Raw genomic sequence first — 15294 nt, 5'->3', positions numbered from 1 at the left:
TTACGAGTGCGAGCCGAGGAAAACAGGAAGCGGAGAATTTATTTGAATCTCTGCTTCACCTGTTTTCGACGTAATCGACAGCTTTTTTAACATATTACTTGGTATTCCAGTTAGTAAATCTTCTTAATAGCGAGTATAAACTAATTTTTACTTTACCTTGTCTTCGGCTTCGCCGTCGTAATTTCCCAAGGATTTCTTTGGGTTATCGCTAGTGAGGGCATTGGTGGTATAGATTGAATGTTTTTGGCTACATTCCAGAGGCGGTACCCTAGCTATTCCCCACAAAAATTGACGCTGGAAGCAATGCTTCCTGTACTGCAAAACTGGGAAACATTCAGTCTGTAAACATGTTTCCTCGTTTTGCCTAGCCTTTACTAGTAGTAAAGTTTTTGTTTTATCAGGCCAAACTATAACATTTTCCACACTCTATTTCAGACTGATCTTTGTTTCTGAGCAGATTGCCAAAATCTGTCATTCTATTCCAGAGTCTTTTCCATTTTTGAAGAACGAGGCCATTATTCCCCAGTTCAGAAGAGAAGAGCAACTGGGGAATAAGCCTATGAAAACAATTATTGTAGTTCAATTCGTTTTCCTAAGCCAAATCCCTAGTTGCTCTACTATCATATTCTCTCCCGGTCAAGCTTGTTCAAACAGTGTACAGGTGAAGTTTTATTGGCAGCAGGCAAATCCAGTTATATGGATTATATTTTATCGTGTCTGGGAATGATTGTGAATAATTATTTTTTTTGATTAAATACAAAAACGGGAGGATTGAACGTCTGATAACTGTAAGCAGTCGGACAATCGATTAAACATTTTAACCTTTTTAGGGAGAAGACGCTTATCAACATCTCCCATCCTTGCTACAGCCTATCTGTTATTTGTTATTTGGTATATTTATTTTTATTTTGCCTTTTTTGACGACCATGACGCCCGATAAAAATCTATTTACGTGCGCCCGTCGTTTACTGTTGTTTCTATAGCAACGACGTAATACGCAAACTCACTGGCGAAGAACAAACAATTAGCTGCTGGGCCATTATCGGCGTTTTCTAAATTGATGTGATAGCTTTTATCGTATTTTACGCCTGTCTTTTAAGGTTTTTAGATGCGATATTCACGTCTTTTTCGTAAGCAATGACTCTGTAGATTCACGGAAAGGGGAAGGCGATGCAAAGTAAGTGAACTAAAGGGATAGAACTTGATTCACGTGCAAGAGCGTTCGGACATGACACCTTCCTTGATCGCGTTCCAAATTAGCGCGCGTTGTTTAGTTTCCTATAATTTCTAATATGGTCTTGTTCTCTTTCTACAGAGTACCGTATCCTCGGGAAAAAGGGAGAAGGTACCTTCTCGGAAGTCCTAAAAGTTCAGGACATTCGAGATGGGACTTACTTTGCTTGCAAGAAGATGAAACAACGCTATGAAAGGTGAAATTAGATTTGTGTGACTCCTACCGCGGTCACCCGCATGCATCGCCTAAAACACTGAATTTTGTTTTTGTAAAGTCCTTTTATAAGTTATTTTTATTGGGTGTGTTTTCAGTTGAATGTAGCAAATGTCAGATTAAATTTTGTAGTAATCTTACAGGAGAACATTTTATCTTTGTTTTTAAAGCATTGATCAAGTGAACAACCTGAGAGAAATCCAAGCCATGAGACGTCTAAGTCCCCATGGAAATGTAGTTGAACTCAAGGAGATTATCTTGTAAGTAAATATCTGTTGCTGTAAACATACTAAATTACTCGAGTTTTGAACGGGAGAGCTAGAAAAAAGCAAGCTTTTGATTCGTCTTTGATCACGGGGTTACAAAGTGTACCTTTAGTGATCCCGGACTGAATTATCAAAGAGAAATTGAACACAACTCAAAACAAATCAACTTACTACATAGTGTCCAGCAGCAAATTGTACATTGTTAATACGTGTGGCTGCATAATATCTGAACATTTATTTCATTTATTAAAGCTTGCATGCAGTGCTGTTTTCCCGGACGCAAAAGCCGGAAAAACAAAACGTCGAATATCTGAGACTATATAAACGATTGCTCTTATCTTTTGTTATGTGATCTGTGGTGCAATACTCTTGATTAAAAGGTCTTACAAATATTCATTTGCACTTATAGCCCCAAAGAAATCAAAAACATGATTATTTTGATTGTTGTAGTTACAGTCTTGGGATATTCATAAGATAGGCAACAGCCGGCTAGCTTATCTTATTCGTGGCTGTTGTCAAATGTAATGGACACTAATTGATATCACCTTGGGACTTCTTCCTTTTTCATTGGTTGGTTAATCTTTTGCAAACAATAGAATGCTCAGCAATATCAACAATACATTTTTATTCCTCCATTCAGATTAAAAAAAATGCTGTTTTAAATGTAAAAAGCCTATATTTCTTGTTGCAAATCAGATAAAACGAAATCATTTAATTTGGCTATATGTGCCATATTTTGAAACATTGATCATAATTTCAAACAACAAAAAAATTGCTAAATATATATTTATTTTTACTTTGACTTTTATTTAGACATGACACTCCTAGATTAACAGCTGTCACACCTTTCAGTTCAAACCAGAGTTCCAACATGTATAAAAGCTTTCTGTTTAAATAGAGCATAGTTTAAAATAAACTATAAATATTGCTGCATAGTTTGTTGACTGAATTTCTGACAGACATTTCTGTAAGTACAGAAGTTTGCAAGTGTGAACCTAGTATTATTAGATTAATTTTTGTTAACATCATCTGAAACATTTGTACAGAAAACAGTACAAATTCTACAAGCTAATAATAAAAGCAAATTATGTCATTTGTAAATTTCTAAGTTACAGAATACCTTGATGGATGTTCCCGTATAGGATAGCTAGTTAACGTTGAATGTTTAAACAATCATTAAAGATGTGTAGAATATCTTTGCAATTCACAATTACATTTTCCCAATAATAAAATACTATGTAATTTAAACAACAGCTTGCAAGGTTTTAACAAGTCCACATTTTTTGAAACTTTGCAATTTTTTTTATTTGTTTTAGAACAGATTTGCCACTATCATCTACAGATATTATTTTTATCTCCGTTTTACATTGTAGCGACCTGTCCACATCCTAATAGGACAATATTACAGCCAACTTTAAATTGCTAACCAGTTGATTGTATTTGAATTTTAAGTGACAAGAAAAATGGAGCTTTGGCATTGATATGTGAGCTGATGGACATGAACTTGTATGAAATGATACGAGGTACGGAATAGCACTAAAATTGTTTTATGCTTACTATATATCATGCTCGTACCTTAATCAATCTCTTACAGAAAGTTAAATTACTAGTAAACAAAATAAAAAATTGTATTTCAGCCTTACAATATCTTCTATGCTGTTATGTTACTTTTAGGACGACGACACTACTTACCTGAAGCTAAAGTTAAGAACTATATGTACCAGCTGTGTAAATCTATCGATCATATGCATAGGTAAGCTTCTTTATTAATAGTGTTAGTAAAGTAAGTCTATACAACAGAAAATGGGTACAGCTAGTAAGATATTTTTATCCAGTATTTTCTTATCAAAAAATCATACTCAAGCAGAATAAAGGAGGATGATAAATTATATGTTAAATGAGTCTCCAAAAGTACAAAATTACCAATTGACGTAAATTATTATATTGGACATACCAATTACATATTTTTTGTGACTTACTTGACTTATGGCCATAAGCCCTAAGTGGGCAAAGGGCCGGACATATTTTTTGTACTCTACTAAATAGAGTTGGTAAATAAATAAAACAGTATAAAACGTAATTAAAAAGTAATTTCAATTGATAAATGTGTTATTAACATTCATGAAATGAATTTTCTTTTATTTAATGCAGGAATGGAATATTTCATAGAGATGTCAAGCCAGAAAATATTTTAATCAAGGTAAGATTATCAGTGGCTGCTGTGAAGATTGATATCTAAATTGAATATTTAGTAAAATCAAAATGGTTGCATGCACTAACAAAACTATGGAAGGAACTTTGCAACTAAAAATATGTTAGGAGCAGATACAAGTATTTTAGATGCAGTGTCCATTCCGCAGTTATTATGTAAGCCCAAACACTTTTGAAATACAAAGTCAACCAAAGGACTTGCTACGAGAATTTGACTGTATGGATTAAAATGGTTTTATTTCAGGATGATGTTGTAAAACTTGCAGACTTTGGATCATGTCGTAGTGTTTATTCAAAACAGCCTTACACAGAGTACATATCAACAAGATGGTAAGCTGGTCCTCCCCCCTCCTTCTACCACCCATCCTGCTCCTTTTCCTCCCATCTTCCTCCTCATCACAAGTATGGTGACATACTCAGTGCTATTGTTACGAATGATACATTTAACATTGCATTATCAATATGAGAGAATGTTTTAATATACTTTTACTGTAGTGACTCTCTGTTGAACTTGTCTACCAAAACACTGAGTGAGCTGTCTATACAGTTTTAAAAGAAAAGGACTCACTTCCTTTGAAGTACACTGAAAAACTGTGATATTTATTTGCAGGGGTTTAGGGGGGAGAGAGGGTGTCATTTAAGACAGCTTTTTGTCAGTGAACTTAAATAAAGTGTTGCCATTGCACATTGTGATTGGTAGGCTGTACACCTAAACCTATCTAATTAAGGCAGACATGATGTTTGTTATGAGTATATTGTTCTTTTATGGGTGTTGGATGTGCTGTATAAGTGCTATTGCAAGAGTCCAGCCGTAAACCAAATGCTGCCTTGCTGTTGTGTTTGCAGGTATCGTGCACCTGAATGTTTGTTGACTGATGGTTATTATACACACAAGATGGACATGTGGAGTGTAGGATGTGTGTTCTTTGAAGTGCTAAGGTAAATATTACAGTTTTAAAGGGTAACTTACAGTAAAAATGTTTAATCAAAATGCAGAGAGACAGTTCTGATACATTGAACTTGCAGTATACGTGTGTGCATTTATGATCAAATAATGCTTTATTTTCCCATGATAAAAACAACAAATCACATTATTTTGTAGTTAATTTTGTGGTGGCCATTTGATCAATTGAAATATTACTGTCGGTTGCATCTAAGAATGAACATGTGATGAGATGACAAAACATGCTCTAATTCGGTATCAAACAATGCATGGTTGCTTATCAAAATTCAAAGTTTGAAAAAGTGTCAGACAACATTTCGCCCGAATGGTTATGAAGTTAAACTGGTGACTGTAAATAAATTTTATTCAGTGGCCACAACTTGAAGCTGTTTTAAGTTATCAAAAAGGGATTTGCCTTGCTAATTGCCACACAGTAAAACACCATAAAATGTAAGGTACAAACCTTTTATCTTTAGTGAGCTCTAAAAATGTCTCTGAAAGAGTTTTGAGCTTCTAGATTTCAAAACTTCCTGGAGGGCATGCCCCCAGAACCCCCTAGCGACAAGACCTTGCCTCGTCTATGCCAAAGGTCTGGTTCGATTATGCATATAACACTTTCAAGAAAGGTTAATGTCATATTTTTATGATTGTTTCATTAGCATGTGGTTGGTGACTCATGATTTTATTATTATTTTTAACAGCTTACATCCTCTGTTTCCTGGTTCTAATGAAGTTGATCAGATTGCCAAGATCCATGATGTTCTTGGAACACCATCACCAAACATTCTTAAAAAGTTACAAAAGTGAGTTTTACTAATATGGTAAACTGTAATTTGGAGTGTTATTCTTTAAGTTTGTTTGTTGATTTCTGTGTTTTATAATAGCAATGAAAATATGTTCTCTACAGTTTTATGACAATTCAAGTCAGCAGCGATTGTTACCAATTAGACATTGATTTACATAAAACAATAGTTAATGGTATGGGTACTATAACGCAGAACATTAGGCATTGCCGAGTTGGCTACCACTTGTAGAAAACAAAAGCAAGTTGATAGTCTATATAATTTGTAATATATAAATTGTATTAGGAGACACTTTATTTGTTGTATTACACACAAAAAAAATATCTTTTAGGTGTAATATTTCAACACTTTTTATGAGGGCATGCATTCAAGCATTGACTATTGAGAAGTAGTCAATTGTGATATAGCCAATCAAAATTATGGATTGCAAATGGATCACAGATAGTTTCATTATTTATTAGGTACATGTAGTTTTATCTTATTTTATTGCTTCTGTCTTGCAGTAAATCACGCAGCATGAATTTCAACTTCCCACCAAAAACAGGGACTGGAATCAGCAAACTGCTTCCACATGATCATGTGTCACAGGAGTGCATTGAACTTATTGAACTTATGTGTGCTTATGATCCTGACGAAAGGTGAGTAGTGCCCCAGAATGGTCTGGTATTCCCTATAAATTGATTTAAATGTACAATCTTTGCAAAATTATTGTTTAACATATTTTATGTTCTGTTGTAGAATATCAGCCAAGCAAGCCCTGAGACATCCTTACTTTAGACAACTTAGGTATGTGTACTGGCAAAACAAATAAATAAGTAACGATGACAGAATACATGGGTGAAAATATTTCAATTCTGCTTTTGTGCATAATAAGCACCTATTGTATGTACACAAATATGGGTTTATCTTGTGTAAGGAACATCCTAAATTATTAAAGCACTGATGATTGAGATGCAAGACATACACTTTCTTAATTATTTAATACTGTGGTTCAAGTTGTTGTACACATATAGATTGTGATGTTCTCTAGAGCATTTAGATTGGCATGTAATGCACTTTTAAGAATTAAACTATTATTATTATGTTTAGTGCTAAGAAAGCACTTAGTGAGGGTATTGGTTTTAAATTATGAAAAAAAAATTAGGATTAGTTTCTTGTACATTGCTGTATGCAACGTGGTTGAAGTGTTTTTGGCCTGTGCATGTTTATACACAAGATAGCCATTGGTTCTGTTTTGATTTTCAGAGAGTTAGACAAGCGGCAAGCTGCCAATACGAGGATGTCGTCACCTTCTGAGGCATCAGTTATTTCTAAGCCACACAGGATGGTAAAAAAGAAGGTAATTGTACTTGCCTTGTCGCCGTATTCTTTCTTGTCTGTCTCAAATACAGTGATACAAAAATGCAGACATTGGACAAAATGAGTGGATAAAATGAGCAATTGACGTGGCTTATTTTGATATAATCTGTCAGTTCTTTTTGGAGATACTTGTAACATGGAGTGATAACATTGAGACATTAATCAGACGTCTTTCAGCATGCTTAGTATAAAAGTTTTACTTTTTTTAAAAGATTGTTTTGTAATTTCAGAGGAAACATGTGATTGGCAGACACCAGGCACGCTCACCAACTGAGGTACACTTCATAAGCTATCATGCATGTGTCTTAACTGGGCATGTTTACACCCACTTTCAGTGTTATGTGCATAGCTGCTATCTCTCGATTTCCATCTTTTGAGATGCTAAACAAATCAAAGAGCTCTTCGAGCCACGACTGAATTTTTTTGCCAAGTTTAAAAGTTTAGTTTTCATGCCTTGAAAATTTATGAGCAGCAGGTGATTCAAACATTCCCTTGATGCACATGATAACAGAAAAACGGCGGAATGTCAATTACATTGATATAAGATATTTTCGTCTCACGTGACTAAGTGCGCATAAGTAGCGCAGTCGGGTAGGCATCTGACTACGGATCGAGAGGTCGCGAGTGATGTCGCGATGAGCAGCAGGTGATTCAAACATTCCTTTGATACACATGATAACAGATAAACGGCGGAATGTCAATAGACCTTTTTAGCTAGCTGGTCACGTGGTTTGAAATGGGTAAACAAAACATTCAAAATGGCGGATTCGGTTGTTGTGTTAGAGTCGCACTGGCCAAAATATTAAATTAAAAAACGTCCCTAAAGTATCTTCAATTACTATTGCAAAGCAACCTAACAGGCTGTGGAGAAAAGGAGACTGCGGAAAAAAGGCTATAAATGCTTTACAGAAAATTACATACACAATGTTTTTGTGAAAGAAGACAATCATGGATCGTGTTTTGTAAAAGTCTGCTGTTTCCGGAGCCAAAAGAAAAGCAGGGATTCCCTCTCAATAAATTTTAAATTGAAAAGTGACAAGAGAAGAGGAACTGTTACAGAAGCAAAATGTTCTTAATTTTGTTAAGCTGGGTAAGTTCTTACAACCACGCGCGCTAACTGCCTTGTATTTCATGCCTGGAATAATAAACTGGCTACAGAAAAACCTGTTTGTGTTATGTGGTCTATTCATCTGTATTGCTAACTTTTACAATCATTTGGTGGTGAATTTTTTTTTAATTTGTATACTCTCTTGTCGTAGGAGTGGAGGGCACTTCAATCATGTTTTGGGCCTTTTGTATTTGCTGAACCACTGGTGTTTTTTAAGGATCAAGTACATTCCAGTAAATAAAAACCTGCACTAGTGTTCCTCACGAATGGCATAAACAAAGAGGGGATAGCATTAACCCAGAGCCAGCCATGAAATCTGAAAGCTTCATTTGACATGGCTCACACACTTAAATTACTTCCTGTCACTTGCAAACTTTATGATGCCTGAGGAAAGGACCCTTCTGCCTAAATTAACATGACATGACAACAACAATAACAACCATTTTATTTTGCCAAAATGAACAAAAATAATTATAGCGTAAAATAAATTAACTAAAATAGGCAAAAAACTACCCACTAATCAAGCTGAGTAGTTACAAGGTTGTACATGACAGTCAGACAGATTCCCCCCCCCCCCAAAAAAAAACAAAAAAAACAAAAAAACAATAGTTTTGTACCTCAAAAGACGGAACAATGAGGCAAATTTTTACTTGTAAAAATATTCTTAAAGTAGAAATGTTACACACACATGGTTCCTGAACAGCTGTTACACTCATCAGTTAAATTGGGATGAATGAGGTTTGAAAATAAGCAACAAACTGTCCAGACTTGATTGATGGTACCCAATGAAATTATTGGTCGTACTAGTCGGGTATTAAAAATAAAGGGAAGGGAGGGACGTTCAGTTGAATTTCAACTTTCTTTACTCTTCTTCAATATCAAAGCCTCAATCTGCCACGATACTCTCACAAGCATTAAGCTTGGATACTTTTTTATTTCCTGAAAGTACCTCAAGAAATCCACTCCTTGTGAGAATTTGTTTATCAGATATTTAAACTTACGGGCCCTGGAAGACAACTGGTCCTGGAATGTTTTGAAAATCTGTTAAACTCAAGTAACAACTGAATTCTTAGAACTTGCATCATAAGAAATGTATGGAAGACAGTAAGGATAAATAATATTGAGATCTTGGGAGTGAAAGGTTAATGTGAATTTTAGATTTTAGAGTCCTGGACAGATCAATCTGAGTCCTGGAAAAGTCCTAGAAAATTGTTTGTGAAAAAGGTTATGAACCCTGTAAATCTGTGTTCAGCTGTAAACAAACATAATACCTCCCTTTAAATCAACTCCCACAAGAGATTTCAAAGTATTCAGTGATGGATTTGTAATTTGAGTAACTTTGTGATTTAAGTATACAAGTCAATGGGCACTGGATTTTTATTTTAGTGCAATCTAATGTTATAATATTATAATACCGGTACAAAAAAAAAAACACTTTTAGAAAATCTGTGCTCGCAGATTTTCTTGAGTAGCGCTCGAAAAGCAGTTAGATCGAATTAGCCTTCACCCTCTGAAGCCGTTTCAATTAGCTTTACGTCAAGGACAGCATTTAGCTCTTCTATCTGTTTTTTCTTCTCTGAAAGCAACCGCTCAGGAGGTATTTTCGTTCAGCTGCAAACTGATGGGCAAGCGAATTGGTTTCAGTCCCTCTTGAACTTGTGTCAAAGCACACAAAATTCTCCTGTTGGAATTAATGCTCCAAACAAACTTTGGTATAAGCTAATACCTTGAAATCGTTCTTAGGATCTCTTCTAATTCTTGAAATCCATACATTAAAGCGACAATGTAACAAGCTCGTCAGTCTAGTAAATGAATGTTTCAAGTTCATCAATAATGTTGCCGTAAATTGTAGGCAAAGCGTAGTTGGGATCGCATTTTAGCGATTAAATTTCTCTTACCTTGACGAGTTTTTTATCGCTGGGAAAACTATGGAAAGATATCTCTTCGTTAGTAGAGATAGTAAAGCAGTTATACACACGGGAGTATAAATACTCCACATCGAAATCCACGCACAATACTTCACTTCGGGGAAACGCGTGTTTGTTTACCCATTTCAGACCACGTGATCAATGTATGACGTATCAAGCTAAAAAGGTATATTACATTGATATAAGATATTTTCGTCTCACGTGACTAAGTGCGCATAAGTAGCGCAGTCGGGTAGCCATCTGACTGCGGATCGAGAGGTCGCGAGTTCGAATCCCAGAGGAGAGAGTTTTTTTCTTTTTTCCTTTTTTTTTCTTTTTTTAACCCGTAGCACTAAAATGGTTTGTTTATTATTTCGCTCCGTAGGTATGCATTGCAGAATAATTTACATGTAGGCTGTTAAGTAATAACGCTGTAAAAAAATATAATAGACTGATTCAGGTACAAATGTAATATTGCGCTGTTTCATCGGAAAAGCTTTTCCTTTTCTTGGGAACAAGCAGCTACGCACTCGATTTTAGCCAACGCTCTCGTTTCTAGATAGATCCATCGCTTATGAAGCTTATGTGAAACCCGATTTAGTTTTCGAATGCTTCTACATTCGACTACATGTACTACGCTAGCTCGAAAGATAGACACGAAAGTCATCGATCGATTAATGCAGATTACTGGCTCTCAATGTTCACTTTTTTGGCGGTCGATTACTTAATTCTTCACGTAATTGTCAGCCATATTTTGTTTCTTTGCTTCTGGTTTTTCTTGTAAACCCCTTTAAATTTAACGGCCGCTTTTATACGGCCGCCTTGCTACACTATTTCTACAAGTATATCTGCTGGTCAGCGGAGTTGCAATGAGAAGTTTACAGATGATGGACCAACCGAAAACCGACCAACCATGGCTACCCACAATACTCCTGAATAAATTCAGTCGTAAAAAGTGGATTGACATCCAAAAATCACAGCCCACTACCATGACCTTCTGTATGTGTGAGCTCATTTGCATGAAACAAACACCAAACAGTATGCATTGGTTTGAGTTGGCTCATTTCAAACAGCATGCCAAAAGACAATAACAAAAGATTGATGTAAAGAGATGGCCACTATGCGTGTAATGATGAAACACTACACGCATAGTGTAGTGAAACACCGAATACTTAAAATAATGGCAAGATGGCTCACTAAGAGGGGAAAAATGCTGATACACATGGACTTCTGAAATGTTTTTTTTTTGTTTCTTTTACTTTTTCAAGCTATAAGAGAGCTTATCTTTGAAGCATATACAGTGTGAACAGACAGTAATAAATAATATAAAGTTTGGAGCTCAAAAGGTTTTGGGAACATTAAATCAAGGATAGGCAGCTGATTGTCATGCTTTAATTTATTGATATGGCAATGCATTTTTTTCTTGCAGTCTTTTCTACCAAAAGACGAAGGAATCAACTTAGCAAGTGACGTTACACATCAACAGGCATCATTACCGTCTCTAGGTGTTGGATACAAACACAGTACATATGGCACAACTCTACCCAAGATACCAGTTGCAACTACAATACAAACCACAACCTTTCCTACATCATTTCCTTCCATTATTCACCAAGAAAAAAATAAAGTCAAGGTACATGTATGTGTATTTTATTGTCCGTACTATTTGTTCTTTTTATGACAAACAAGTATTAAACTGTATAATTCATATGAAATATTTATTCATAATTATGTCTGTGAAATTTGGTGGTATAAATGCTAGTGAATGAGATGTTCAAAGTTGTCAAGAAACAAAAACAGAAGGTTGAAAGAAAACAGAATAGAACAATTAAGGAAACCTTTTTACAAGGTGGCTGATCACGGTTTTCAGTATTTCCTTGATCATATACTTTGATGATTCAGTACTACCACTCTTTTTCAGTTGTTATTACAGTAATGGTATGATCAACAAGTTGTGATCATTTTCGTGACATTAGTGGCTACCATGGCTACAGTATAACCTGTTAAAGCACCCTTAAGTTTAGCTTTCAGTGCTAATAACTCAAAAATGAACTCAGTGACCCCCATTTTTTTGTTGAGTTATGATTGGCATCAGTCACGATGCCACTTTTGGCAAAGTTTAAAGAAATTTTATCAGAGGGGTTCAGAGCCACCTTAATATTTTGAAAATTTAAGGTGGCTGGAAAAGTTTAGTAAGTGGTAGAGGTCACAGGTCAGCCAAGCCTCATTATTCTTAACACATCATTTGAAGAGAAGTATGAAATCAAGTTTATAGCATATTATAATGCTTTACCATTATACCATAAAATATACTAAAAAATAAACATTTTCTTTTGTGCAGAACCAAACAAGCCAGAAGTTTGCACATTACAAATTACCAGCCATTGATAACTCAAAACGAGGTGGTGCTCATGGTTTCTGACAACGTTCACAGCTGTGTGTGGAAGTATTCATGTCACTGTGGTTCACAGTACTGATGGGCCTGGTTGTACATATAATACGACTGCAGACTGTCATATTGACATGTTGGAGTCATTTGGATATTCTGCACACCTCTCAGCCAATGAAGGAGCATGCCATTCATTCACTCATCCTCCAGTGAATCTCATAGCTCGTCCAAATAGACCAGTCCTCTAACCATTCACAAGCAATCAGCGTCACATTTGGTCTTGAAGACTAGTAAGGAAATTAAAAGCATTTATGTACATATCCTACATAGTCTAGCTGCACATTGCAACAGCATGGACTTGAGTCAAGATACAGACATATCCTGTCTTATCAAAAAAAAAAAAAAACAACAACAAAAACAGGAAAATCAGGGTGCTATTGATTTAGTTTTCTTGTCCATTGTGTTGCTAGGCAAAACTGTATTTCATCAATTCAGTTGGACTTAGTATTTGTCATGCATAGTGTACCATAAAAATTTTCAGTATTTCTCTGTTGTTTTGGTGAAAACAATGTCAAATTGCAAAAAATCATCCTCTGGTGCAGTTTTTTTATCATGGATGTCTGTCTGAAGACAATTTTAGTTTCCCATTTTTTTCCTCAAGACGTGCAGAACTATTTATTTTAAGGAGAAAAAAAACAAGGAACCTTTTTAAATGAATATTGTACATAAGATATTTTTATAAAGGAGGAAATATTTTTTTGACATAAAAATGTTGGGTAGTAATTTTACCAAGAAATGAGTTTGAAATGATGAAAAAAATTACAGCTGTCAGCTCTTAACTTTTAATTTGTAACAAGGAAGTTATTTAATTATTTTTACTATATAATTTTGTTTTTTTAGAATTCGCCTACAAATACTTGCGTTCTAAAGCTACTTTGCAGGAATTATTTCAGATTAACTCTTAAGAAAGGAAACCACATTTTTAGTCGTGCAATCTTGTAACTGAGATTAAAACCTAATATATGTTTTATTCCCTGTATGTCAGTTCTGCCTTTATTAACTTACAACATTGTTATACAAGTAACACTAAAGCCTGGTTTTCATATGTCGCGAAAATCCCAGACGATCGGGGATTTCACTGTTTCCCGACTGTCCCAGACTTTGCCGACTAATGAAAACTTGAAATCGTAAATATCCCCGATCGTCTGGGATGGACGGGGACAAATCTGGAGAATCGGGAGCGTTTCTATTTTCCCGACGGGTCCCAGATTTCTGCGATGGTCGGCGATCGTTCAAGATATATGAAAACTCCAATTCTTAGTGTCGGGGACGTCGGCGATAGTTTTAGCTCGTTACCAATCTTTAAATTGCTTAGCTCCAGTCTCTCACCGCCCCTCACAACTAAAAATGGCGTCTGTTATTGCCGATCAAGGCGACTCTGATCCCAGATTTTCCCGATATACGGCAAAATCTGGGATGGTCGGGAAACGGTAAAATCCCCGATCATCTGGGGTTTTGCCGACATATGAAAACCAGCCTTAAAAAACGTTACAAAGTCGCTGAAAAAGTGATTTTGCAATAACATTCCACAGGTAGTTCAAACTGGTTTCAGGTTGTCATAGCAGTGTTTAGAGCTGGTAGTTATTGAAAAAAAATATGAGAACTTTGTTCTGGAACATTTTAGTTAATAATTAGATAATAGTAGAAGTATTTTTTGAATTTAATGAATCCAAGATGTTTGTGAATGAAGAGCTGCAGCAATAGTGTGATTATGAATGAAGAAATAAAATGTGTGTATCATAATGTGTGTATCCTGACTGCAGTCACTGGGTTAAAAACATGTTGACTCTTGCTAATCCAATTGTCTCCTGAATATGGACCAATCACCAAAGAGAAAATTGTAAAATAAACACAAAATAACATATCACCATTTTTTTTTTAAATATTACCATAACAATATTAAACTCATGGGTATGTGTTGTTCCAAAAAGACCATTTTCAAGCCATAAAAGGCTGACGTATGGTTATAGAAATTAGTTTTTTGTCTTAACTGGAAAATGCTTATAAAAGAGGTCTATAAAATGATAATGACATCAATCTTCAAACACACAGAAAAGAGAGAGGTAATGAAGAAGCCTCACTCAGGTTGAAAAATTGCAATCAGACTGTGAAATAGGTACTACAACAGGATGTGGACTTATTTAGAGGTCATATTTGAAGTATGGTAAAGAAAATGAAAATTTGGAACCTCCCCCACCCCCATCCCCCTGATAGGCCACTGGCCTACATACAAAGACATTGTGATCATAAATAACTGTGCCCTGGAGAATGCTTCTCTCCCCCAACACTTTTCCTTATTTTCCAACAAATTTATGTAGCTAATCCCCAGCCTTCAACCAGCTGGGATTTTCTGTTTACAATTTGTTTGCTCTTAAAATCTCATACATTTGACTTTGACCCAAAGGGTGTCATGACAATTTTGGAATGCTACATCAGCACTAGCTGGTCTTCAGGAGGACCATCTATCCAGATCAAATTTGAATTTGGAATGTTGGTTTTTCCGCAGGAGGAAAAGAAACTGGAGAACCCTGAGAAAAAACGTCAGAGCAAGCTATAAGAACCAACAACAAACGCAACCCGCATGTGGCACCTCGCCGGATTCAAACACGGGCCACATTGTTGAGAGGCAAGAGCTCTTACCACTGCATCATCCCTTCTCCCCATTAAAAAAATTCAAGTATATTCTTGAGACATGTACTATTTTGTCTGTTATCTTGAAATTGAATCAAATTTACACATTGTTTAGTTAAAGGCTACGTTGTCAGTTACAACAAACAATACTTGCATAATCAGTTAATATG

At 35.5% G+C, this 15294-nt stretch overlaps 1 protein-coding gene across 1 annotated transcript; it reads left to right on the top strand.

Moving 5' to 3' along the window:
- The first annotated feature begins 1010 nt into the window (after window positions 1-1010).
- Window positions 1011-14236, top strand: LOC144635995 (MAPK/MAK/MRK overlapping kinase-like). Its single transcript, XM_078495131.1, has 15 exons — window positions 1011-1177; window positions 1316-1430; window positions 1618-1707; window positions 3166-3236; window positions 3388-3466; window positions 3865-3913; window positions 4169-4254; window positions 4771-4863; window positions 5569-5670; window positions 6174-6308; window positions 6409-6456; window positions 6916-7009; window positions 7260-7304; window positions 11474-11677; window positions 12386-14236. The coding sequence occupies exons 1-15, from the start codon at window positions 1171-1173 to the stop codon at window positions 12464-12466; spliced, it is 1299 nt and encodes a 432-aa protein (XP_078351257.1). The 5' UTR covers window positions 1011-1170; the 3' UTR covers window positions 12467-14236.
- Window positions 14237-15294: the final 1058 nt, after the last annotated feature.

This window comes from Oculina patagonica, chromosome 13, assembly GCF_052425735.1.
Source record: "Oculina patagonica isolate OP01 chromosome 13, crgOcupat, whole genome shotgun sequence".
NCBI classification, from domain to species: Eukaryota; Metazoa; Cnidaria; class Anthozoa; order Scleractinia; family Oculinidae; genus Oculina; species Oculina patagonica.
This window is presented reverse-complemented; position numbering and strand designations above follow the sequence as displayed.